Source organism: Xiphophorus maculatus, chromosome 2 (assembly GCF_002775205.1).
Source record: "Xiphophorus maculatus strain JP 163 A chromosome 2, X_maculatus-5.0-male, whole genome shotgun sequence".
NCBI lineage: Eukaryota > Metazoa > Chordata > Actinopteri > Cyprinodontiformes > Poeciliidae > Xiphophorus > Xiphophorus maculatus.
This window is the reverse complement of record NC_036444.1, coordinates 1,190,831-1,217,205: the sequence shown is the minus strand read 5'-3', so window position 1 is coordinate 1,217,205 and position 26,375 is coordinate 1,190,831. Positions and strand designations below refer to the sequence as shown.

General features: G+C 40.9%; 1 protein-coding gene across 2 annotated transcripts; it reads right to left on the bottom strand.

Annotated features, from left to right (window-relative positions):
• Positions 1 to 5,701: 5,701 nt before the first annotated feature.
• LOC102222839 (monocarboxylate transporter 13-like) lies at positions 5,702 to 25,183 on the bottom strand. Of its 2 annotated transcripts, XM_023343793.1 has the most exons (7): positions 25,072 to 25,183; positions 17,438 to 17,556; positions 11,195 to 11,443; positions 10,038 to 10,181; positions 9,263 to 9,963; positions 7,964 to 8,204; positions 5,702 to 6,439 (listed from the first exon to the last, which is right to left on the bottom strand). In XM_023343793.1, exons 3-7 carry the CDS (start codon positions 11,415 to 11,417, stop codon positions 6,264 to 6,266), a joined length of 1,485 nt encoding a protein of 494 aa, XP_023199561.1. In that variant the 5' UTR covers positions 11,418 to 11,443; positions 17,438 to 17,556; positions 25,072 to 25,183; the 3' UTR covers positions 5,702 to 6,263. The 2 variants fall into 2 exon arrangements, with proteins under 2 accessions (XP_023199561.1, XP_023199552.1); XM_023343784.1 differs by lacking the exon at positions 25,072 to 25,183 and having other exon boundaries at positions 17,438 to 17,748.
• Between the last annotated feature and the right edge of the window lie 1,192 nt (positions 25,184 to 26,375).

The following is a 26,375-nucleotide window of genomic DNA, read 5'->3' as shown; positions in this document are numbered from 1 at the left end:
AAAACGTTGCTCTGCTGCTGGTTGATTTACAGCTTTAAACTGTTTTATCATGAGAAAATTCATGTCAAACATGAAATGAAGCTCAATGCTAACTCTGCTAACCCATCCATCCATCCATCCATCCATCCATCCCAGCATGCCAACATCTCCAGCAGGCTACATGCTAACATCCCAGCAGGCTAACATTTCTGCAGGCTACATGCTAACATCCAAGCCTGCTAACATCTCAGCAGGCTAATATCCCAGTAGGCTACATGCTAACATCCCAGCCTGCTAACATCTCAGCAGGCTAATATCCCAGCAGGCTACATGCTAACATCCCAGCAGGCTACATACTAACATCCAAGCCTGCTAACATCTCAGCAGGCTAATATCCCAGTAGGCTACATGCTAACATCCCAGCCTGCTAACATCTCAGCAGGCTAATATCCCAGCAGGCTACATGCTAACATCCCAGCAGGCTACATGCTAACATCCAAGCCTGCTAAAATCTCAGCAGGCTAATATCCCAGTAGGCTACATGCCAACATTTCAGTAGGCTACATGCTAACATCCCAGCCCGCTAACATTCCAGTCACGCCTGATGGTCCTGATCCCAGCTGGGTTTCAGACAAACTGAGATCAGCAGTTTATGAACAGGAAATGAGCCGACGGCAGAATCACATTCAGTCTGTTTTACAGTAACAGACATAAGTTTAGTGGAAGCTGCCAGCCAGGTTTCTGTGCCAAACAGAAGAGATAAAGGAACGCCTCAGAGATTAAAGCTGCAGATGGAAAATCTTTTCACAAACTGAACATGAAAGCTGAGTTTTTTCCTCTCGCATCGCAGCTTTTCCTCCAGGAACAAAACATCTGGAGGCCTCAGCGGGTTCCAGATCAGTGGATCACAGAAAACATGGCCGCCGCACCACAAAGCAGGCTGGGATTTATTTATCGGACATAACAAGAGAGGTTTATGTGTCAAAATGTTCAGCAGCTAATGCATCAATCTGTATGAGACAGTTTGAAGGTTGAAAACATTACAGCCTCATATCCTAATGGTTAAACCTGGAACTGGATATTTACACTAAAATATGTTTAGTGCAAATATGTTTGAAATAAGACAAAAATAGTTTCCAAGTAATTTTTCAGCAAATTAAAACTTGTTTTAGGTCAATAATTCCTTAATATTGAAGGAAACTAGTAACACTGGCAGATTATTTCACTTACAACAAAATATTTTCAAGTTAAGAGTAGTACATGAATCACATGTGCTTGCTGTGTGAACAGTGTTGGTGTAAACTGTAACCTGTTGCAGTGATTTTATGTTTCTTTCGGAGAAATGGCTTCTTCCTCTGAGTGGAAGCAGAAACCAAACAATCGGTCTGACATGATGCTGCCGCTACTCTGGAACGCTAACACGCAAACCAAATAAGGATTTAACAGCTTCTGTGGTAGCAGACTGGAGGTAAGCCTCTCAAATCCAGCAGGGGTCAAAGGTCAGAGTAGGGTCAGAGAAAAGCAGTGATTGGTTGGAATGAATGCACTGCAAAAACAAAATCTTACCAACTAGTTTTGGTCTACCTTCTAGAGCAAATAACTTGAAATAAAACAAAACTAACTTACAAGAAACTTTTCATCAAGACTTGTTTTAAATAAATAAATTCTTAATATCGATGGAAAAAAGAACTAGTTCCACTGGCAGATTGTTTCACTTATAACAAGACATTTTCCTGTGAAATAATCTTCCAGTGAAACCAGTTATTTTTTTCATCAATATTAAGGAATTATTGACTGAAAACAAGCTCCTATATTTTAATGAAAAGTTACTTGTAAGTTAGTTTTGTCTTTTTTCAAGTTTAACAAAATATTTGCACTAGAAACCAAAACCAAAACTAAACAAGCTAAAAAGAACTTAATGCAAACAATTTTAAAAAAAGTTTGTGGAAGTTTCTGAATTTAGCTGCAGTTTAAAATGAGAACAGAGACATTTCCTCTCCATCAGCGTCTCAAGTCCATTTGAAACCAGCAGCTGAGTCAATGCTCAGAGTTTGTAGTAAAACAATAAAGATCTGCTTTTACAGCCTATAAATTCACAGCTTTGGGTTTAATTTGCAAACTCTGAAGCTGGTTGGTGTAATAATGACTTTCAGGCAGTTTGAACAGCTGATGACGTGTTTTGACTTGTTTTTGCAAACTGGGAGAGGAAATATGAAATGAATGCAGAACAAACATTAACCACTTACACATTTTTCATCCTAAGATAAAAACGCTGCAGCTTTTTCAGCTGTTTTAGAATTAAAGCCATTTTTCAGAAAGTGTTGACGTTGAGCTGGCAGTCTCTCACTAACACAGGATCCACGTCTGCACATTCTTTAACCTTTTAACCAAGTCTGGCTCAAGTTATTTATTTTAGCTCTGAAAAATCACCCAGAACCCCCAGAACACAAACATTTTCAGAGCGAGTCTTTCAGCGGCCGGTTGTGTTTGGAGCAGCGGGGCTCGGCTGCGGAGGCGGCCCGCTCGTTTGTTCTGCCAGACACTTGTTGCAGAGTTCAGCGGCTCTCGTTCCCAGCAGGTCTTCCTTCGTACTTTGTGGATGGTTTTGGTTTATCCTTAAAAGACCGCAGGCCGTAGTGTAAATATTAACACTAGTTAATATTTACTAGTGTTTTCACAGTAAATATTAACATTATTTGATTCAAGAAATGGCAAAAAAAATATGTTGAAAAACATACTTTTTGTATGGGACAAAAATTCAACCATTTTCAAGTTGAAAAGCTTAAATAATAATGAAGTCACAAGTCAATGGCAGTAAAGTCCAAACTGAGATTCTACTCCTGTGATTTCCTTAAGTGGGCCTGCGGTCGAGCTAGCTCAGCGTTAGCTTACTGTGCTGCCTCCTGTCTCTCTCTCTGCTACCTTTGGACTCAGGTAACCGTGACATTCCTCAGCTTGACCCCTGGAGGTCAGGAGAAACGGGAAACCCTTCCAGCTCTGCTGTCATGAATGTCTCATTCCTTATGGTCACGACATGGTGACAGCTTCAACAAATATGTAAAAACATATTTTTTCAATAAAAAGTCCCATGATCCAGCTTTAAATACTCTCCAGAACAAACCATGATCAGTGTTACAATTGTTAATTCATCATATTTATGTGATGCAGTCGGTTCAGTTCACCTTCAATCAGTTCAACTAAAGTCTCTCCAACACAAAAAAACACTTACACAATTTAAAAAGATGAACTGCTGTGCTTTCATTCTGTACACACAAAGGATTTTAATAATAAGTATTTCTCACACAATAACATAAATTAAACAGAATTGAAGATTGTCAGTTTTTGTCTGTAGGTCAAACGCCGGCGCCATCTTGTGGCTAAGACAAACCGTAAACAGCTAAGGCTGATTGTAACACAGAAGTGGAGGAAGTTGGGAGTGATTTGAGCAAAGACCTGAGGAATTTATCTGCAGCTTGGGAGGAAGAAGCGAGATGCAGTGATGAAGTCCTACTGAAGGACTGCAACCCTATTTTTTTCTTTAGCCTTATTGTTCAGGAAGCAACGATAGCATGATTGTTTGGTATCTGAACCGAAAATGTTCAATCAGAAATCAACTCCTTGATTCGTTTAAATCTCAGCCTCAGACAGCACCAGTCACACCAGCCCTGTTCGGTCCGCGATAACTCAACTCCAGACCGTCTGCCTAGAAAAGTCCTGTTGGTTCGGAGAGGTGTGAATACATCATCGAACCAAAACAGGTTTGAACGCCAAGCGGACTGGAGACCGCCCCAAAAACAGAAAGTGGACTACAGGGCAGGGCATTCTGGGTAAAAACAACCAAAATAAACGTGCTAGCCTAGCGCTAGCAGCAGAAATGTCTCCTGGTCTTTAGCCAAAGACTAAGTAGAAATCCTCCAACCGCTAAAATCTGACGCCTCCATGTTTGTTTCTATCTGGTGAAGAAGGAAGTTGCCTCAGTGTCTTCAGAGGTTTTCATGTAATTTGCCTTCAGTGGTTCTTGGAGCAGCGCCCCCTACAGGCCAGGAGGGGAACAGGTTGGTTTGACTCAGAGCAGAGAGAAAAAGAACCACAGCAGTTGGAGGTGGAGCAGATGATGAAGTTTGATCCTAATAGAACCGACTCAACCGGACCAGCAGGAGGGAAACATCCTGAATCTCTGAGGGTTCTGAATCATTTGGGTTAAAGAGATGAGATGAAAACTCAGATTCACTGAGGTAAAAACTCTCTGTTCAAACAGGCAGTAACCTTGCATGCTCACTGTGTGCATGTGTGTGTGTGTGTGTGTGTGTGTGGGGGGGGGGGTTCCTGTAGAGCCTTGATGAAACATGGATCACGTTTTTGTTCCGGTCTGATAAATCAAAGCTTTGTGGGCTTTGATGTGGTTTTCTTTTGGCTTTATGATGAATCTGTGTGAGTGTGTGTGTGTGGGGGTGTGAGTGTGTGTGTGTGTGGGGAGGGCTACTGTCTGTGAACCTCCTGCCACTGTTTGTGATGGTACGTTTATGCAGAGAGATGTGTTTATTTGTATTTCTGGGTCTTCTGATTGGTTCAGTGATGAAAGTTTTGCTGACTGTGGCAAACATTGAGCTGCAGAGGAGGAACGTCTCCAAAGCTCGTAGGGTTTCAGTGTGTGCTAATGCTACTATCTCCAAACATCAGCTTCCTGTCTGTCTTTTCTCACATCTCATCAGTTATAACATTTGGAGTGCTGTATTGTTTTTTAGCCAACATTAACTAACTTTCTCCTTCAGGATTGACACCATTCAAAGTTCAACAGTGACCGACTCCTGTAGATTCAACATGTTTTGGCTTAAACTTTTTACTTTTTATGAACATAGAAAATAATCCTGGTTCAGTTCTTCCGTTTCTCTGCTCTGTCGTTTCAAACCTCCAGTCAGTCGTGGCAGACGGCCGCTGGTACTGATCCAGGTTCTGGTTCTGTTAGAGGCTTTTTACTGTTAAAGGGGAGTTTTTTCTCTCCATTGTTGCTACATGCATGCTCAGTATGAGGGATTGATGTAAAGTCGATACAAACTTTTGTCTGCTGTCGCCCCCTGCTGGCCAGGAGGAGTGAACGCTGCTAGTCAACGACTCAATGGTCTGCCGAGTTTCCTTAAAAACATTTTAAACTAATTTGAATAACAAACTGAACATATTGCACTGATTGATAACTAGTAATCAACTGGAATTATTTTTTCTGTAAAGTGACTTGAGACAACATTTGTTGTGATTTGGCAGTATAGAAATAAACTGAATTGATTTCAAATATAAAGTATTGATCTTCAGGCTTGCAGATCTTTTCTAAGAATTTTTTACATTTCTTCTATGTTTCTTTACCAGAAGGAAATCATGGCCGTTTGCAGCTCAGTCTAGTCCAGACTTTTTCCTGGTCAGAGTATTTACAAGATGTTAAACTCTTCATCAGATGAAGAAGTTAAACTTTTCCAAATGTTGAAAACAGAACAGCAGGATCCAATTTTTCTTTAATATCTATAAAGTTTTTCATCAAGATGGGAAATATTCCTAATTTGATGTGCTTTGTACAGTAGATTATTTCATCATCAGAGTTTCATCATTTGATTATTCCAGCTTTGTTTTTAGAAATGCTGTAATGTCAGCGGACTGCCGCTAGAGGGCGCCACAGACAAGCTTCAAACGTTAGTAAACCGCGACCATCATGAAGCAACAAAGGAAGAACTACTTTAAGAAACAGTGTATACTTTTAATGAAATTGACAGAAAACAAAACTCTTTTTTCAATTAGCATAAAAATTTTGTTTTTTTTCAGCTCCAGAAAAAAGTTTAAGTTCTCTTTAAACTTGAACTCAAGGGGGAACTTGACTTGTTTAATAAAAACTACAAACAGATGAAAGTTGATGTTAGATCTTACATTTTAGAAACAGTATTGCTATAAACTCATCCTGGTAGATTATTTTATTGTAATGATGATTCATTGTAGTAACTTTATTTCTCTTTAAGTGGAGCCAGGGTTACTAGGAAACATGTGAACGTGCCGTTATGACCATGAAAACTTTCCAGTATTTGATTACTAAGAAGAAAATGCTGAGTTTATAAGAATCCCAAACATTTACCGACTCACACAGCGTTCATCTTCTATTCCCGACCACAGAGATGATCTTGCAGATTATGATTAGCTTGACCTAATTTACTGGCTCTGACCTCTGCTGACCGGCTGATTTTTGGATCCAGATTAGAGCCGAACATGAACCGCAGTCAGAGTTCTTCATGTCTGGCTCTTTCCCTCTAACAGAAACACTTTTTCCAGCTCTTTTTCTCTGTGAGTGCAGCATCGTTGGCCGTTTCCTGACTCCGCCGGTTCATCTGGTGCAGAATTAGGAGGAACAGAGCAGAGACGATGAGGGCCACTCCAGACATGAGGAAGCCCGTCCCGTAGTTCTCCATCTTGTCAATGAAGAAACCTGAACGGAAAGCAGAAAAGGGCCAGAAATAAGAAGTTTATGAGAAATTATTTAAACCTGAAACGCAAATATACCTACTGCATAATGTTGCTAACCAACAGGAAAAAGGACACAGATGGAAGCTGTCCTACTTAATGAGGAGGACTTTGAAGCTTGTCTTCAAAGTCTGAGAAGTACAAGCCTCTGTGTCAGACAGAGTTAAAAATAGGAACTCATTGTCTATATTTGTAGTCTTTCAGAATCAGATTCATCTGAAATCAGTTTTACCCCAAAAGAGACACAAATAAAATATCAAAGTGTGCAGCACTTCTGAAAAAATTCAAAGCAAACAATAAAATAAGGAGAAACTGATGAGAGGCAGAAGCGTTTCTGCAGGAAGTCCAGCTGAAAGCGGCTGAGATGACGGCTGTTTGATTCAGATACTTTCTGCTCTGTAAGGCCGGCATGCTGCAGGCGTAGAGCGTTTGTGCAGAAGAAGTTGATCATAAGTCATTTTTTTCTTATTAATATACAGATGGTCAATTTAAAGTTGCTTAAAGTTATAAAAAGTGACTCCATAAACACAAATGAGATACAAAGATACTAAATATCATTAAATCTGCTCCAATAGAGCAATGAGATGTTCTCTTTGTTATTATTGGATGTAAACAACTTTATATTATGTTTCCATCTGTTTTTTTCTGCTTCATATTTTCAAAAACCCAACTAAACTTTTACTTCTAATTAAAGGAATTGATAAGGTTAGTTGGAGGGAAAATCCATTTAGCAGCGTGAGCGAACATTTAGAAAGCCAACAGCCATGAAATTAACACTGCAGCTTTTGATTATTTCAAACTGTGATCCTGTGAGACGTTTGACAGAATCATGAAGTAAAAGTCGCTGCTGCATGTCAGAGCTGCGACAGGATCGAGTTTTTCTGGACGATGAAGCTAAAAGCTGGACGAAGCCTTTTATTTACTCCATCAAAACGTAATGAAGGAGTGTAAAAGAGTGAAGGTTTGACCAAAGTACTTTAAACGTTGAACTGGAGATGAGCTATGGTTCCTGTTGGTAAAGGTACACAGTAAAAAAATAACAGCAGTAATTTAGGTTATTTGGCTTGGGACAAGAAAAACGTTCCAGTTTATTTTTAAAAGTTATATTTTCACCATGTTAATTCATTTATAAATGTCAGAATTAGCTAGCTAAATATCAAGTTAAACAACTACAAATTTAGCTCAAAACAAAATATTTAGTTTGAAGCTAAACAACCAAACCAGAAGTGGACGACCAAAATAAAAGCTACCTCAGAGCTAAATATTTATTATTTTATTATTATGAAAATATAACATAATAATAATACATATTATTATGCTAAATATTATATTAGCATAATAATAAATATTAGCATGCAAACTAAATATTTAGCTTCAACTTAAAATTTAGCTTGATGACTAAGTATATAGTTTGGAGCTAAACACGTAGCTTGCTAACTAGGTAACACTATTTAGCTCGGATATGAAGGAGACAACCATCGGGGCTTACCAGCGACGGGCGGCCCCAGCAGGCCTCCGCTGCTGCGGATCAGCATGAAGAAGCCCAGCGCGCTGCCCAGCCGCTCCACGCCCACCACCTCCGGCAGCACCGTGAGGTGGACGGCCACCGTGGCGCCGAACACCAGGCCGTGGGCGGCGCTGAACGCCACCAGCTCAGGGAAGGTGGAGGCCAGCGGGCACAGCAGCAACACGGTGCCGAGCAGAACCACGGTGGCGGTGAGCTGCTGGACCTGGTCAGAGAGAAAGCAGAGGCGCATCAACTTACTGTCATGATGCTGGACGCTTAGATGAACATACAGGAATATTTTAATGTCAAGGAAAAATCTGCTACACCGGAAGTGGAATATTTAGCTAGATCAGAGCTAAATATTTAGCTTGCTAATTAATTATTAACTATAGCAAATATTAACACATACAAACATTTTAATGTGAAGGTAAAATCTGCAACAGGAAGGGTCTATATTTTCACCATGTTTATCATAAATTCAGAGCTAGCAAGCTAAATATGTAGCTAGCATATTTAGCTAAAATATAAATATTTAGGTAAGGTGCAAATTCACTTGCCAATAACTGGACGTATGCTACTGTAAATAATAGCTGGATCTTCTGAGAAAGCTACATATTTAATTTATAAATTAAATATATAACTTGCAATTAAATGTTTGGCTGGCTCAGGAATAACTAAATGCTTAGCTAGTTCAGAGCTAATTATTCAGCTTGCTAACTAAATGCTAAAGTTAAAATTAAATACTTCGTCTAGTTTCAAGCTTGTAAGCTAAGCTTAGAGCTATAAATTTAGTTTTAAGATAAATATTTAGTATTTAAATAAAAAATATTTAATATGTTGTTTTAGCAGAAAAAGACAACAAATAACAAATAACCATGAAGGACAACCTTCTCACCTCACCTTTCTCCCCTTCACAATAAGAGCATACATTCGGGTGTGAAATATATACATTGTATCCACCACAATGTAATATTTACATTGCGACAGACTGGCGACCTGTCCAGGTGACCCCGCCTGTCGCCCGGAACTTTAGCTGGAGAGGCAGCAGCACCTCCTGACCTCCTGACCCCACTGGGGACAAGGCTGTTAGAAAATACCAAAATATTTAGCTATGAGCTAAGTATTTAGCTACAAATTAAATATTTATCTTTATAACTAAGCATTTATTTTGGAACTAAACATTTAGTGTAGTTTCTGTAGGTTTACAGATAAGAAGTGATTTGAAAAAGTGTCCCCCCTCCCCGATCTGTTTCTGCTTGTGTCCCATGATGCTGAGCGTACCGTCTGAATCAGCCTCAGGTTCGCCACCCAGCCGAAGAAGACTCTGCCGAAGAGGTCGAGCACCGCAGAGATGGACAGCAGGGCCGCCGCCTGGTACTCGCTCAACCCCTGGCTGCGAGCGTACGGAACCAGGAAGAGCGACGGCGCGAAGAACCCGAGCGCCGCAAACACGCCGAAGGTGGAGTAGACCATGAAGCGGCCATTGGTGATGAGCGTGTAGTCGACATAGTGCTGGACTCTAGTCCTCAGTTGGGTCCTCTTTGGACCGGTTGAAGAGTTCCCGGTCTCACTGGACGTCTCATCAGGAACTTCCACACAATCTTTCACCGTCTCCTGATCGGACATTTCCAGGACGTTCTGCTCACTTTCCAATCGAAAGCCCAGCTTGGTCTCCTCCAGGTCTCCTTTCTGGAGGCCCTCCTCTTCTTCTTTGACCTTTCTGATAACATTAGCATCTCTTGGGGCCCTCAGGGGCCGGAGCAGCATGCCACACACACACAAGTTGAGCTGCAGCCCCCCCAGGATGAGCAGCGCACCCCTCCAGGAGAAGCTGTCGATCAGCAGCTGGAACAGCGGTGTGAGGCTGAATGTCAGGATGCATTCTCCAGCGCTAGCTAAGGCGTTAGCGACCGGGAGCCTCCTGTTGAAGTACATGCCCAGCATGGTGACGGCGGGGGTCCAGGTCAGTGCGTAGCCGAAACCTGCAGCAATCAAACGGATCAGGAGCCAAACCCACCAGAGCAGGGCCTCATCTTTCTGTGTTTGCTTCACTCACCGTTTAGGAAACCCACAGTTATGTAGAGTTCAGTCAGGCTGCGGGCCAAAGCGCCGAATACGACAGCGGCGCTGCAGACGAGGCCGCCCGAGATTACCACAGCGCGATGGCTGAAGCGCGCACTCAGAGCGGAGGAGACCGGGGCTGAAACACAGGAACACGCTAACATTTAGCCTACACTTCAACAGTAGGAAGAATGCAGTGAGATTTTCTGCTCAAAGAAAATTTATTGGACTTTTCTTTTTAAAAAACAAGAAGAGAAAACTTTCAAGAGACCGAAATTAGACTTTGACAGACTCTGTTAAACTCTGTGTTCAGAGACTTTTAAAGAACTCGTTCACTCACAAACGTTTCATGTAGTTTATCATCATAAACTACCACTACATGTAGTGGTGGGCAATTTTTAACTAATCCGCTAACATGCTAATAGCGGAGCTAATTTTCCTAGTTACTCGCTAATTTCTTTTAGCAAAACGTTTGTTGAAGTGTACTAAAGTAATACGTTTAGTGTGCTAAAAGTCAAAAATTTTGACTGTTTTTTGTTAGAAAATTTCTGCAAAATAATCTAAACATCTCTGAGATTTTTCCATCAATTTCTTTTAATTTTTTAAACTCAGAAATTTCTTTGTTTTTTTTGTGTTTTTTTTAAGGAAATTTCTGAGTCAAATCTAAAAAATGTTGAGTTCTTGGCAGAATTTTACAATTCCTTTTCTATTTTTCTGTTGACAATGGAATAAAACGTTTGTACTTTTCTCTATTTGCAGACCTTATTGATGAAAACCTCAGTGCTTTCCTCTGAGGGACGTTGCAGACAGGAAAACAAAGGAGGAGTAAATTCTCACCAAGAAACTTAAAAAAAGAAGACACTTCTGAGTTTGAAAAGTAGAAAATGTGCTAGAAAAAACTCAGAAATTTTGGGATTCATTTCTGAGTTTCAAAAGACAAAAAATTTTGACTTTTGAAACTCAGAAATTTCCAAGTTTTTTCTGGAAAATTGAGATTAATCTAAAAATTTCTGAGTTTTTTGGCAGAAATGTCCTTTTCCTATTTTAGTTTTCTATCTTAGCCCTAATACTCCATCATTCTTTCCTCTATTTTCAGATGATGAAAACTTCAGTGGTTTCCTGGAGGAAAGCGAGGAGCTGGAGGAGAGTTACCTGCCATGTGAATGGTCGCCACGGTGATGGAGGTGATCCATGATGTTCCTGCTGCTGTGGTTTCAAAGTACTGTTGGATCTCAACAAAAAACACACCGAAGGACTTGATCACACCGAAGGTCAGGCCGAAGACGAAGAAGCAGGAGAGCAGGATGAGCCAGGCGTAGCCGCCGTCGGGCGCCGCGGCGTCCCACCTCTTCCCTCTCTTCTCCACAGGATCCATGCTGACCAGCTTGGGTTTCTGCAACACTTTAACACATAAACACAAACAACTGGATGTTATTTCTTCATCTCTTGTGCAGCAGCCTCATATTTTAATACGCTGAGTGGAAAGTGTCCCCCTCACGCCCCTCGGCCCTTTCTGGTCCCTCTGGATGTCGCCATGTGTCAGAAGAAACTTTAAATCATCAGCTATGAATGAAGAGCGAGGAAGGCTGTCAGGGACATCTGACCACCCCGCTGACGGGGCAGAAGAAAGCGGACACCTTCTCCAACAAGCCAGGCTGCAACACATGAGCGGCTGCCAGCGGGCCGAGGGGCCGGACCGGACCGGACCGGACGGGAGCGCCTCGCCTCCAGGCTGGTATTTATAAAAGCAGTATGACCTGCAAGGACTTTCAAACTTCATTCACCTCCCGTCTCTCTCTGGATCTCTGAACTCACCTCAGAGTTATTATGCAATCAGATTAAGTGTGAATCAGTTCACTGAGTTCTGCACAGAATCAGCTCCGAAAGAAAAGATTTTAGATAAAAATGAGAGTTAAGCCTCCACAGAGCCGATCCGAGTGTTTTCTGTCTGTTTGGAAACAAACCTAAACCCAGCAGGAGCATCTCCAAAAGCTGGACGGGTTTCCCAGGCAACGGTAATCAGAATAACGGTGTTGTTGCAGGAGTGTTTGCAGAGCAGCAAGGAGCTGATTATGGGATGTTCGAGTCAAAATATTTACATCTTTAATGTAATAACAGACTCTGAAAACAAAACGTCTTGCCACAAACCATCATCATCATCATGTTCCAACCAGAAACCTCAGAAAGGAAAACGATAACAGCTCCAGGGAGACAGAGGAATGGGCCTAGTCAAAGTACAGACCTAAAGCTGACAGAGAGTTTGAGCCAAGGCTTGAATATTTATCTCCACATGTTGTCCATACCGGTTCTGCATGGAAGAATCCATAAAAAAGTTGATTTCTAGACATGCAGCGCTGGTGGAGACGAACCCAGAACTGGAGCGAAAGGCAGTTCTATACAAATGTACACCGCACTTTTCAGATTTTTATTTATTAAAATAAAAAAATGTGGATCACTTACTTCCATTTCACAAGTATGAGCAGCCTTCTATTGGTTTGTCACATAAAATCTCAATAATCAATGTGTGAATATGGTCAAATTCAGCAGGTTTGAGTCATTTTTAAACTCAAACCTGCTGCTGATGTAATTAATGTCAGTAAGATAAGATAAATCTTTATTGTCATTATGCTGCACAGTAGAGATTCAATCTGGCATTAAAATGTTTCTTCCTCTTTTGCTGGGTGGTTTTCTTTTGAAGCAGATCTAAATTTTCCAGCAGGAACAATCTGAACTCTTCCACTGGCAGTTAGTTTACAGACAAGCTAAAAACGCGGACGTGTAAACAGGAAGTGGATTCTGCTGAAGCAGCAAAACGTTGCGAGAGGAAACGATCTTTTCAAAATAAAACGTCTTTATTTACGCCAGTTGAATCATTAACCGCTGCAAAGGCTGTTAGGTGCTTTAAATAGACGATTAAACTAGATAAATACCAGGATGAGAATTATTGACCAAATTAAAGGATAAAATCAGAGGATCTGATTGGTCCAGATGTTCCTTCTGTTACCGGTACCAGACCCAGGGGAATCTGAGCCAGAACCAAGTGGCGCACAGGCAGATGAATCCTGTGCAACCAAGATCTGAGTATCACAGAGGAAGCGAGTTGAAACAATGTTACTCTGGCAAGAGCTCGTTTATTCTGAGCGCGCATGCGCAGAGCCATCGTTCTCCCTGTTAGACCCACAGCGGCCCAAGAGCGCCCCTTCTGGTAAGAAGATACATGCACACAACAAACACCACTTTATCCATCCATCCATCCATTTTCTGTTCACCCTTTGTCCCTAATGGGGTCGGGAGGGTTGCTGGTGCCTATCTCCAGCTACGTTCCAGGCGGGAGGCGGGGTACACCCTGGACAGGTCGCCAGTCTGTCGCAGGGCAACACAAAGACATACAGGACAAACAACCATTCACACACACACACACCCCTAGGGAGAATTTAGATAGACCAATTAACCTAACAGTCATGTTTTTGGACTGTGGGAGGAAGCCGGAGTACCCGGAGAGAACCCACGCATGCACAGGGAGAACATGCAAACTCCATGCAGAAAGACCCCGGCCGGGAATCGAACCCAGGACCTTCTTGCTGCAAGGCAACAGTGCTAACACCACTTTATACAAAAGACAAAAAGAAGAAAAAAGCGAAGACAAAAGACGAGACCAATTCTGATTCAAAAATAGGGAGTGTATTAATTTTTTTTTTACTGTTTCTCAACAGTAAGTGGGTTTCTCAACCCACTACACTCTCCCCTGTTTTAAAAGATGTCTGCAGACACCTGGAATAGAACTAACAAATATAACCATGAAAAGTCAGGTTTGTTGCTTGAAATGTCTGTCATTTGTCAAAGTGTCATTGCTCTAAAATGTCCATATCAGCCTACAGTCAGATGTGGCTCGGTAAGACAGTATGGGCCAAGGAAGACATGCAATCATCAGATTTATTCCAGGTTGCAATGGCTGATAGGATGGTTGACCCAGGTGGTCATATGTGAAGACCTCTAGGTTTTACAGCTCTGGCTGACCTCCTTACTGGCAGCACTTCTTCCTCTGGTGGTGCATGCCAGGTTTGCAACTATCCCACCTCATTCTCCATTGATGGTTCTCCACACAGTTCTTCAGTTAGTGGTGCCACTGGAGGTACAAATTCTGGAACAACCACTAACTGTGCTGAACTTTGCTGTTGCATTTCAGCAGTCTGTGTTAAACGTCCTGCGGGCTGGAACTCTGAAGCTGCTGCTCTGAGATTACCCTGGACATTTGGCTGAGGAACATGGGGGATTATTTACTCCTTTCATAAACAGGAATAGTTCTGAGGACATAGCTGTGCTCTTCTTCCTCGTCAGACTTTTCATATTTCTGCTCAACTGTCAGATTGTCATGATTCTGGCATTCATTCTGTCTTTGTGTTTGGTTTGAGGATTTAATCGGTTCATAACTGTTCCTATAACTGTCTCTTATCAATGTAGATGTCATGTTTAGTGGGGTTTTGAATGGGGATTTTAACAACAGCTGGGAAAAGCTCTAGACCTTCAGGGCAATTATTCTCGACATAGCATTGAACCACCTCTTTTCCATTCCCTAACTCTGCACTCCACTCCACAAATATGTCCTGCTGGGATGATCACACCTTTATTGCCACTGCAATGGGGAGCCTCATCAGAGGTTGAGATCTGGAGGGCAGAAACCAAAGCCTCGACTGCTCTGTCGGTAACACTTAGAGTCTTAATGCAGTGATATCAGCTCCATTTCTTTCTTCTGTGTTGCTTTTAATAATCTCTGCAATTACATTACTGCCTAAAAGAGGACAGTTTTTTTTTTTTTGCCAGTTTGTTGATTCTTGCGTTGTGTGTGAATTGTGAGACAGTTATTTTTTGTTTTTGGGCATGTGCACCGACTGATGGCACCCTTTGAATTTCGTTATCCTTGTGACAATGACAATAAAGATTTATCTTATCTTATCTTACCTTGAGGCGGTTCTGACTAATATTGGTATCACATTTGTTAGATAACATTCCTTTGAGTGTACCTGGCGTCATTATCTTGAAGATTGTGCGAATTATTTCCATCTCGGTAAAATCTTCCTGTGATCCTTCATCTATTTGTTTGCATAGATTACTGTATGACACATCAGAACCAAAATCAGAGATTTGTCCACCATGAAGCTTAAACTCTCTGCGTGGAAATAAAACTGCAACATCATTTAACCTCAACACCTGGTCTCCTACACTGGAAGAGGGGCTCCTCTTACCAATTTCACTGGCTGTCGGTGGTATGTCAGCAGTGGAGCCTCCTGCTGTCTGTGTTGGCTGCAAGGGAATGTCTGTTTCTGGAGTAGCTGTCTGCAGACCTGAATAGATGAGGTCCAGCTGAAGAGATGCAGGACAACCAGTCCGACCAGCTGACACATTATCAGTTCTTGAAAGTGTGGTTGGGTCATCTCCAGTTGCACCGATATCAACGACGAGCAGGTTACTAACCAGTTCATCCAAAAGGAGGAGCTGAGCCATGCCTTCATCCTCTGACGCTTTCAGTTTCTCACTTCTAACAAAGTCAACAATCACATCATACAGTTCTGGTTCACTTAAATCATGAACATGAATGGCACTTCCATCATCAGTCGAGGTCACAACTGTCTGCAGCTGCTCCGTACTCAATGTACAAAGTTTTTTCTGTATCTTGAATTTGAGTTCTTGCCGTGAATTGATGGTAGCCATGCTGACGTTTCACCAGCTGCCTTGGCTCTCTGGATGACAACCTGAATGCAGTCTTTCCTGAAGCCTCAGGAACCGTCTCTGGTCGTCTCCACATCAACCTCTCCTGGCAAGACACTTGGGATTCCGGACGAGCCCCCAGTTGTTACTGGCACCAGATCTAGTGGGATCTGATCTGTACCAAGTGGCGCACAGGCAGATGAATCCTGTGCAACCAAGATCTGAGTATCACAGAGGAAGCAAGTTGAAACAATGTTACTCTGGCAAGAGCTCGTTTATTCTGAGCCGCGCATGCGCAGAGCCAGGAAACTCATTCTCCCTGTTAGACCCACAGTGGCACAAGAGCGCCCCCTCTGGCAAGAAGATACATGCACACAACAAACACCACTATATACATAAAAAAAAGAAGACAAAAGACAAGACCAATTCTGATTCAAAATAGGGCTTGTATTAATTATTATTATTATTTTTATTTTTTACTGTTTCTCAACAGTAAGTGTGTTTCTCTATCCACTACACTTCCAGAACCTGCCGGTACCAGATGGGTGACTTCTGGTTCTGGAGGTTCTACAAACTGACACTCTGAATACTTTCTAGATTAAGATTAAAACTTTCCTTTCTGATAAAGTTATCCTGTCATTAAGTTGCTAGAGGACAAACTTCCTCTCCAACTTGCATCATTGGTTGTTATTTAAACTGTTAACTTCATGTTTTCTGCTGTTTTCTCTGAAGCTACACCTGGTCTGACGTTCTGTTTGCTGCCATCAGCTCATCGTTCTTCCTCTCCTGCTGTTAACATTTGACTTTTTTAACATAGAAACTTCTCCTGGTTCAGTTCTTCTGTTTCTGTCTGTTCTCACTTCTCTGACCTCCAGGCAGACGGCCACCGGTACTGACCCGTGATCTGGTTCTACTGGAGGTTTCTTCCCACTAAAGGGGAGTTTTTCCTTTCCACTGTCGCCCTGTGCATGCTCGCTATGAGGAATTGCTGTAAAGTTGACGACAACTCAAGCAATTGTCTGGTCCAGGAGGAGTGAATGCTGCGTTTCCATTAATCACATAATTGCTCAATTTGACATTTCAAAAATAAATTTTCTTAATGGAAAAAAAAACATTCTTTTTTGGAAAAACGTTTTGGCACTAAAGCAGATTTATTTCACAAAACTGCAATGGGAACCGTCATGATCAACGACAGGATGCTTCTACTTGCGCAAACCATGAAGAAGAAGAAGACAGGAAGTAGTTAAAGGATGATGGCGCTGCATCTTTTCTAATGACTTATCACATGAACAGACTTATTTGCATCCGATTTTAATGTCATTTCGGATTTAATGGAAACGCTGTAATTACAATTGGTTTTTTTACATCATCAGAATATAGACAAAGTTTAGACTCGATGCTCTGCTGGATTTCTTTAGATAGAAACTTTTAAAACTAATTTAAATAATAAACTAAACTTAATGCACTGACTGGAATGACTTTTTATTTTGCAAAGTGCCTCAAGACGATGTTTGTTGTGAATTTGCTCTACAGAAATAAACCGAATTGAAAATGGAGAGATGCATATTCAGATTTATTTAGATAAATAAGAGAGAACAATTAAGATTTAACTTGGAATGCACCGGAGTTTCTTCATTAAGAATTTAAACTGCTGATTGGAGAGATTTATACTCTGTATCTGCATATTACCTGGTTACCTCCAGCGTTGAGTCACTTGGCGGCCATCTTGCTCCTGCAGCAGTCAGCTTTCCAGGTTCGGTGTTCGGCGCCTGGCTCCGCTAATAGAGAAGTCTCTCACCCAGACGAAACTGCAACATGTCAGCCGACAGAAACAACTCGGTTAAATAAAATGCTAATGTAACATGTGAGCCAAGTCTGACCTTTGAACCCCATTTTTCCCAGGATTTCCGGGTCTGTCAACATGCAGGCGTAGGTCAAAGTCCCATCAGATGCTGAGTAAACTTGTGTGATTGAGTCAGCGTGTGATTCACGGTCTACATCAAGAGAAACAGGTTTTATCATCTCTGACGGCTCCAACGATTAAAAGTTTAAACCTCATCATTAAGGTCAACCTTTACACTGCAAAAACACTAAATCTAACCAAGTATGTTTGGTCTACTTTATGGTGCAAATATTTGAGTACACTTCAAATAAGACAAATTTAACTTAAAAGTATATTTTCAGCTATAGATATAGGAGATTGTTTAAGGTCTGTAATCCTTTAATATTGATAAGGTACTAAAATGGAAAAATGTTTTATTGTAAGTGAAAAGAATCTGCCAATGAAAAAAATACTTATCAATATTAAGGAATTATTAACCTAATTTGAAGTTATTTGAAAGTTGATTTAGTCTTTTTCAAGTGTATTGAGATATTTGTACTAAAAACCAACAAAAAACACTTTTGTGTTTTTACAGTGTAAAGATTCATTTCTCCCCCAGTTCAGGTAAATAAAACAGATTTAGTTAGTTTATCTGACCTTTTTACTTCTCCTTTCAAAAGAAGATCAGTTTCACATCAGTTCAAAATGTTAAAAAATAAATTAATAAACAGGAAAACAAAAATTATAACTTCAGTATGTTTTAGTTAGGTTTCCAAAAACACACAATATAGTTCCAGTTAGTTTTAGTTTTTCACCATTAATTACTGTTTTTATTTATTTCAGTTGACTGAAATGTTTTCAGTTTGGTTTTTTTTATTAGTTATTATTTTTAGTTCATAACCTTGGTCAGGATTTTTCCCGTTTTGTCATTCAGAAAATCATAAACATGTTTTCTGATCTGAACTATTGATCCAGATTTTCATGGAAGCTGAAGGGTTCACGGCCTTCCTCTCATGTTTACATTCATTTATAAGACATTAACTGGGATCTGGAACGTCCTGCTGTCGGAGCGTCACGGTTCACTGAGGAAACTGACAACAAACTTCTGTGGATTGGTGAGTTTATGAGAAGTTCAAAGGTTTTGGGCAAAGTTTGGATGTAAACCCGAGTCAGCAGCTTCAGGGCCGCACGTTGTTCTTTATGCTCTGCTGAACATATTAAATATTACAGATAATGACTCAATTCTGTGTTTTTATCTATCCACAGCCCTCAGAAATTCCTGGAAACTAGCTTTCCATGTCGCTGTGGAACCGGCCACAGCAACACGTTTCCACCCAAACTTTTCACTCCGACCACAGGAAGCGGTCCAGTTCTGCAGCTCAGAACCGGGCCAGAGGGACCGAGCCGTAAGGCAGGCTGTACATCCAATCTGCACCACTTCCATGTGTGGAATTAAATGAGATCAGATAGTTTTCAAAGCGTCTGCAGTCTGACGGTTCATGTCGCATTTTACAGCATTGACGTTCTCACAGAAGCAATTATTGCTACTGAATTGGATTCGCTGTATGAATGAACGTCCAAAAGAAAAATTGGATTTCAGCAGAAAATCAGAACTGAGCATCAATCCTCATGTCTCTCTCTCTCTTTGTTAAGAAGCTATTTAACAGACCATAAAACGGCGTTATGGAGGTTTTAACAGTGACTTTATATCTCAGTATTCATCAGTCTGGCGGCTCAGATCAGCCATTAGATCTCAGAGAAACTCAGACACAGAAATATGAGGAAAACAGGATAAAATAATCAATCCTCCTTCTCTGCATTGTTCAGAACAACATGGACGTTTCCATGCTGCATTAAATCATTTTGACTGCAGAAGAAGAAACCTTGCTTTTGATGCAGGTGCAGTGCAGAAACATTTTGACAGATGTCTGAACCAATTAAAGATTTATGGGTAATGGTGACAGGTAGAGAAACAAAGATGTTTCTAATAATGAATTTAAGCATCAGAGGCGACTTTCATACTGCAGGCCTCAACACTCACTTCAGACTTTCACTTAAATTAATTTATTTTTTCTGTGGTTGTTCACATTTACAAATATACATGACTTGTAAGTGATCTCCTGTGTGAAACCTAAAACTTTCTGAGGTTGCCTTGGAGACGGTATTTTAATGTACGCACACGTGGAAAACAGCACAACAAAGAGAAAACTACCAACAGAAGACACATTTAACTTCCCCGTCTTTGTTGAAGGAAAACATTTGGACTCATTTTGGTTGTCAAAACCAAACCTGGAGCGTTGCTTTGATTCATGTTTGTCTGATTTACAGTTGCAGCAACACGTCACATGCTGACATGTTGCAGGATGTAACCAGCTCAAAGCAACAAACCCAAACAGGCCGACTCTATTAGTCTCCAGCAACCTGATAATTACTGTGAACACTAACAAGCAGGCGTGTGTGTGTGTGTGCAGGGGTGTGTGTAGGGGTGTGTGTGGGGTTGTGCGTGTGTGTGTGTGGGTGTGTGTGCGTGTGTGTGTGTGTGTGTGTGTGTGACACCATCAGTCTCCTGATTGCGTGATGATTCAAGGTCATGATTTAAAGAACAATGAGGCGGTAATTGGAGCCGGCTGGACGTCGTCTCTGATTGGTGGCGGCGCGAAGCGTCTGCTGAATTATCATATTTTACAGATCATCTTCGTTTTGTCTTCTGTTCTTGTGATTCTTTATCACAGTTATATTTATTTTTAGTAAGTTTATTGAATCATTTCTAAACTGAATCAAATTTTTCCCCTCATCATACATTCATGTTTTGTGATATTTTTAGAGAGCAGCTGAAACACCAGCCTTTCACCATTATCTATATCAGTCTGTTTAAAGTTGAGTTTTGAATACAATAATTGCTTCTGAGCTCAACAGCAGAACTGGAGGTGAAACGCTGGTTGCATGAGATGTTATAATAAAATACCAGAAGAAGAAGAATATGGAAGGAGAACAGATCCTTTCACAGATGGAAGGTTCTGGAGAGTGACCCGGCTGAACCCATTACTATCTCGGCTGTAGGAGGAAAATAACATTGGGACCGCCTCGACCCGACGTCCTCTCCCTCCGGTACCGCAGAACAATAAAAGTCTTTCTGCTAACAATCACCACCATCAGGGGCAACAGGAAGGAAGGTGAAGGACAACATGTTGGAGCTAAAAACACTAAATAATAATAACACCAGATGCGCTGAGAGCATTTTAACTCTTCAGGGATCAGAATAAAGCCGTCCTGCAATATTCTGCAAAAACAAAAACGAGCCACTATATTCATACACAGATGGGGCTACATGAACTTTTATCTACATTTTTATTTCATTTTATTGTATGATAGATCAATACAGAGAGCGTCAGTGCAGAGTGAAAACAAAATGATATTTTCTTTTATTCTTTTCAAGTGAAAACTGAAAATTGTTCCATCTTTACTCTGATACTTTTTAATAAAACTGAACCGACAGATTATCTCAGATGTCCCTCATCAGTAAACTGTTTAATTTAATCTGGTTCTGCTCTGAAATCAATCAGAGAAACCCAGCAGAATCTGAACAAATACATATTACACATCAATCTTCTGTAATCACAAGGGTCCAATTAATCTGCTCCAGTAAAATATTTGGTCCACAACAAGTTTCACGTCTCCAATCCAACATAATCTGCAGCTTTAAAATTCCCTTCAGATGTGTCTAAACGTCTAAGAAACCTTTCATCATAAAGATCACAAGAAATTTAAGGGGCTAATTTTCTAAAACTAATTTCAGTCCATTTCTGTAAGTTTCTCTGGTTCTACCATTTACTGAGCGTCATTTCTATCCTCTTGTTCAAGCTTGTTAGCATTAATAACGGATGTCTTGCTTCACTCATGTTGAGATGAATTTTCTGTTTTCTCTGCTCAGATAACTGAGCTGCCAGAGAGAAACCATCGTGGCCAGCAGCTGATCTGAATCCAAACGCATCATGCATCCTGTTACAGAGCTAAAAATTCTCCTGGCTTCAGATGTTTTCAGATAAAGAGACTCCGTCCGCCTCTTTTATCTGCCTGATAGCTAATCCATGCAGCCTCTCCTCGTTTCTCAGATTATAGTGATCTAGCTTCAGTTCTTGTACATTTCTACCAAACTTGCACGTCTTCCCCTGAACTCTGACACTGTTTTCCTTTGTTCTCCTCTTAATTGGTGCTGCAGGAGCGTCACAACATCTGGACTGAAGTGTCAAGCTCTCGTTTCATTTCACTTCCTTAAATTGGCCGTTCCTGCTTTTCTGTGAGACTCATTGAACTGAGTAAATTCTTCATTTCGGTTTAAGCCTCCTGCTCTGGATCTAAATGGTCTCTGTAGGGATTTCTGTTCTGACAGTCAGTGTCTGAGTGGTTTAATTGGATCCTCATCTAATCAGGAATCTGGTGGTGTGCGTCCAGTGCAAAGCCAGCAGAGGAGAGCAAACACTGATCGTATCTCACAACAAGGAGAGGAAACGAAGGACGTTTAGGACAAAACGAGCCTGGCTGCACACATTTCCCGATGAAAAACATGAGACGAGGGGAAATCGTTTTCACCTGTAAAATCGGATTTATTGCTTTGGAAAACCACATGCAGGAGTTTAAATGATTTAAATTTCACCAATTAGCACCATGGTAATTTATCATCGTGTTTTTAAATATTTACTTGGTGAGCTAGCTAAGTATTTAGCTTGAAACTATATAGTCAGTTAGCTAAATATTTAGCCTCAGGCTAATTATTGCTAATTTTTGACTGAAATGTAAACTAAAATGGAGTAGCATCAGATTTTAGCGGTTGGAGGCAAAAAAAACACAAGCCATTTCTCCCACTAGCACTAGGCTAGTCCATTAGCTCTGTTTGTATTTACCCAGAATGCCCTGCTCTGTAGTCCACTTCCTGCTTTTGAAGCGGTCTATGGTCCGCTTGGCATTCACATGATTTCAAACTGAACCGGAGTTCACTTCCTGAACCCAGACCGAGGTTTGGAGGCGGAGCAGAGTTCGCTCTGTTGGTTCGATTAGCATTCAGACCTCCCCAAACTGGAGTTTGATTAAAATGGATAAAACAGGATTTGCTGTATATTAGAAATGTTAAGAAGTAACAAAAAATCAACCTGTTTGATGCTAGAGCTGTGTTCTACAACCAGATCATTTTTGTACATATTTTGAATTAAATTCAATGATTGAATTTGAGTTTATCATAATTATTCTCATTAGAATAAACTTCAGCATCATTAGCAACCATATTTTGGGTTTGCTTCCTGCTGACCAGATTTGCTTGTTTGGGTCTAATTGACGCTGTTTCACTAATGCCTCCCCCAGGTGATGCCTCCTAGTGTGTAGAGCCATATTCCCAGTATAAATTCAGCACTGAAGCTGCATTTTGCTGAGGATTATTGTTTCATCTGAATATTAACTGGAACAGCAGCAGAAGAAAACCTTGAGGAGGAACGAAGCAGCTACTCTTCGTTATGTTTCCCTTCAGGCGCGTTCGCCGATTCCCTCCAGAGGTCATGGGGTCAGGGCTGAAGGACCCTTAACGTCGAGTGCTGGACTCACTGTGAATCCTTCAGATCAGACTGAGCTGCTGCAGATGAACCGCCACCAGGAAGACGGGATGAAAGACAAACTGGCTGTGAATTTTAAACGTTGAGCATAAAGCTGCTTCTCGCTCCTCCTGGGACATCAGATTGTTGCAGACTGGCAGCACTTCAAAGAGCAATTACAGACAAAAAACAGATTACTCGACACACTTCCACAATATATTTACACTAAAGCTCTAAAATCTGGGTGAAGATCCACATTTCTGATGTTTCCTCATAATTGTGACCTTGTGTTGAAATCTGAAACGGTGTGGACAAAAGCTAGCAGGGAGGAGAATAAAGCAGTGTTGATGCTCATTAGGCTGGAAAAGATGACACAGCCTTCCCTGATTAGTATGCCACAGAGAGACACACTGCGCAGGAGCTAGCTGCTCCTTCTGAGGCGGCACAAAACCAAACTTCACTTTGTTCCTAAATGTTCAGAAAAGCAGCAGATCTTTCTGTCTCCCTCTTTTTTATATCTATACTCTATCAAAGTGGCATTAATTGGGAATATTTTAAACACCTGGGTTGTAATAACTTTGGGTTTTTCATTATAGTTTAATTGTATTTCCTTGTAACTTTTTGTCAGTTAGTTTTAGTTTTTAGAGTTTGTTTGGTTATTTTTATTAGGTAAACATTGTTTGGTTCTGGTTTAGTTTTTTCATACTAAAGGCTAATTTTTAGGTGCAGAACTTAAAAAGCTCAAAGTATTACATTGTGATACATCAATTGGGTAATGAATACTCAACAGGAGAATTTTTTTTTTCAAAAATTAGCTTTATAAACGCACAGTTTGATTCCAGTTAGTTATATTATTATTTATTTCAGTTGAAAATATTTTCTCAATTTCGGTTTTTGTTATTTCATTAGTTTTAGTAAACTATAATAATCCTGATGATCACATACCATGCTGCTAAACTCTGCCTCTTCTCTCAAATCTGAACAGTTCATGTCCAGCATATGTGGGGTCTGCAGAAATGTTTGCTCCCTTTTCATATAGATTGATTTTTTAGGACACTCAAAAAAGTTTTATGGAGAGAAAGTCAGCCTTGATGATCTTCCACAAGTACCACCTTTTTCATAAAGCACTTTAAAAACACCAAGAAATCAACAAGCATTCAAAATAGAAAGGACAAAAGAAAAACAAGATCAATGAGAAGCTAAAACTCAAGGAAGAATAAATGTCATGATTTGTGGTAGTTGAGTGGTGAGACAGACGCAGCAGATCCAGGTCATGGAGATTTAAGCTATGGAGCAACTGATGACATTCATGCAGAGTTTTAACTTCCACACACAGGCTAACAACTCGACACATGAAAGTTGAATATTTTTCAACTTTTGTCAGAATCCCCCATCATCCACTATATTTAGTCTTAAATTTGATTTGCCTTCAGTGAGAACAGAAGAGGGGAGAGGACACGGCCCTGAGGGACGCCGGTGCTTTTAGCCAATCAGTGCAGCTGCAGATCAACTCAGCAGTTACAGATTTATGTTTGCTCAGCTCTTCACCACAGGAACTCTCTGGAAGCAACAAACATGTGCAAGTTTATGTCCTTAATCAGAGGGCCTCCCTACACCCACATTACAGGAACTATATATTTATGCTGTGACCTCTGACCTCTAGTCTCGATGAGCAGGAAATCCTCCCACCTAAACATCAGCATCATAAATGTGAGGGCGTGCAGCAGCAGCAGCAGCACTAAACTGAATATGTGAGACATTCAGCTTGAAAGAGGAAGATGTTCTTAAACTCTGCTACAACAAACAGAAGCTGAAATGTGTGCAGCCATGTTTGACTCGCTGATAAATGACTCGACTTCACAGCTTCAGCTCAGCGGTCATTTAAATTGCATAAAAAGTTTAAAAAGAAAATAAATACCAACCTAAAGGAATCTGTGTTGAAGTACCAGAAGGATGTCGGCGGCATTCTGGTCAGGAAGTGAAGATGTCGTTTCAGCCGAGTCGCGTCGGACCTGCTGGGAAAACTAAAAACATCCCAATGAGATCTGAACAGTTTTTAATATGAACTAATACCATTACTATAGTTTTAATTAAAACTGAAACATACGAGACTTTAAATCAAATTCAATTTTTCATAGATTAAAAATTAGTTTAAACAGGCGGATTGGCGCAGCGTCTGCTGTCAAGCGGGCGCTGTACCGGTCCGTCGTGGTGAAGAGAGAGCTGAGCCAAAAAGCGAAGCTCTCGATTTACCGGTCGATCTACGTTCCCACCCTCATCTATGGTCATGAGCTTTGGGTCATGACCGAAAGAACGAGATCGCGGATACAAGCGACCGAAATGGGTTTTCTCCGTAGGGTGGCTGGGCTCTCCCTTAGAGACAGGGTGAGAAGCTCAGTCATCCGGGAGGGACTCAGAGTAGAGCCGCTGCTCCTTCACATCGAGAGGAGCCAGTTGAGGTGGCTTGGGCATCTGGCCAGGATGCCTCCTGGACGCCTCCCTGGTGAGGTGTTCCGGGCACGTCCCACCGGGAGGAGGCCCCGGGGAAGACCCAGGACACGCTGGAGAGACTATGTCTCTCGGCTGGCCTGGGAACGCCTCGGGATTCCCCCGGAAGAGCTGGAAGAAGTGGCCGGGGAGAGGGAAGTCTGGGCCTCCCTTCTGAAGCTGCTACCCCCGCGACCCGACCTCGGATAAGCGGAAGAAGATGGATGGATGGATGGATGGATGAAAAATTAGTTTCTAATTTCTTTTCCATTTAACGAAATCAACAAATAACTTTAACATCAAGCAGAACTTTAGCAGGAGCTTAAGATGTACTTAAAATGAACTGCCTGGTTCTGAGGAACCAGGCAGTTCATTAGAAAATTTACACAAGATCGTGGAGATTTTCAAAATTACATAAAGAAATATTATAATAATTAAATACTCAAATAAATATTTGTTTCCATCAAATAAAAATGAAAAAAATGAAAACTGAAACGACTCACCCAAAAAGAGAAAACTCTCTTTTGAATATGAGAAAATTAAATAACGAGCCTGAAAGAAAATCTAAGAGTTAAAAAATAAAAGTTACTAAAATATGTTAAGTTGATTTACAAAATAAATGTCACAAAATAAAATATTATGAAATTTATAAACAAATCCTGAAATAAATAAATGCTAATAATAATTTATAAATACACCATTAAATAAATAAATGTATCCATGAAATAAAATAAACATA

Excerpts from the sequence above, each read along its gene's own strand:
- LOC102222839 (XM_023343793.1), bottom strand. The coding sequence starts at position 11,417 with ATGGATCCTGTGGAGAAGAGAGGGAAGAGGTGGGACGCCGCGGCGCCC. Across the intron at positions 10,182-11,194 it reads GGCGACCATTCACATGGCAG|CCCCGGTCTCCTCCGCTCTG; the intron begins GTAACTCTCCTC and ends CCTGTGTTTCAG. Across the intron at positions 8,205-9,262 it reads ACCTGAGGCTGATTCAGACG|GTCCAGCAGCTCACCGCCAC; the intron begins GTACGCTCAGCA and ends CTCTCTGACCAG.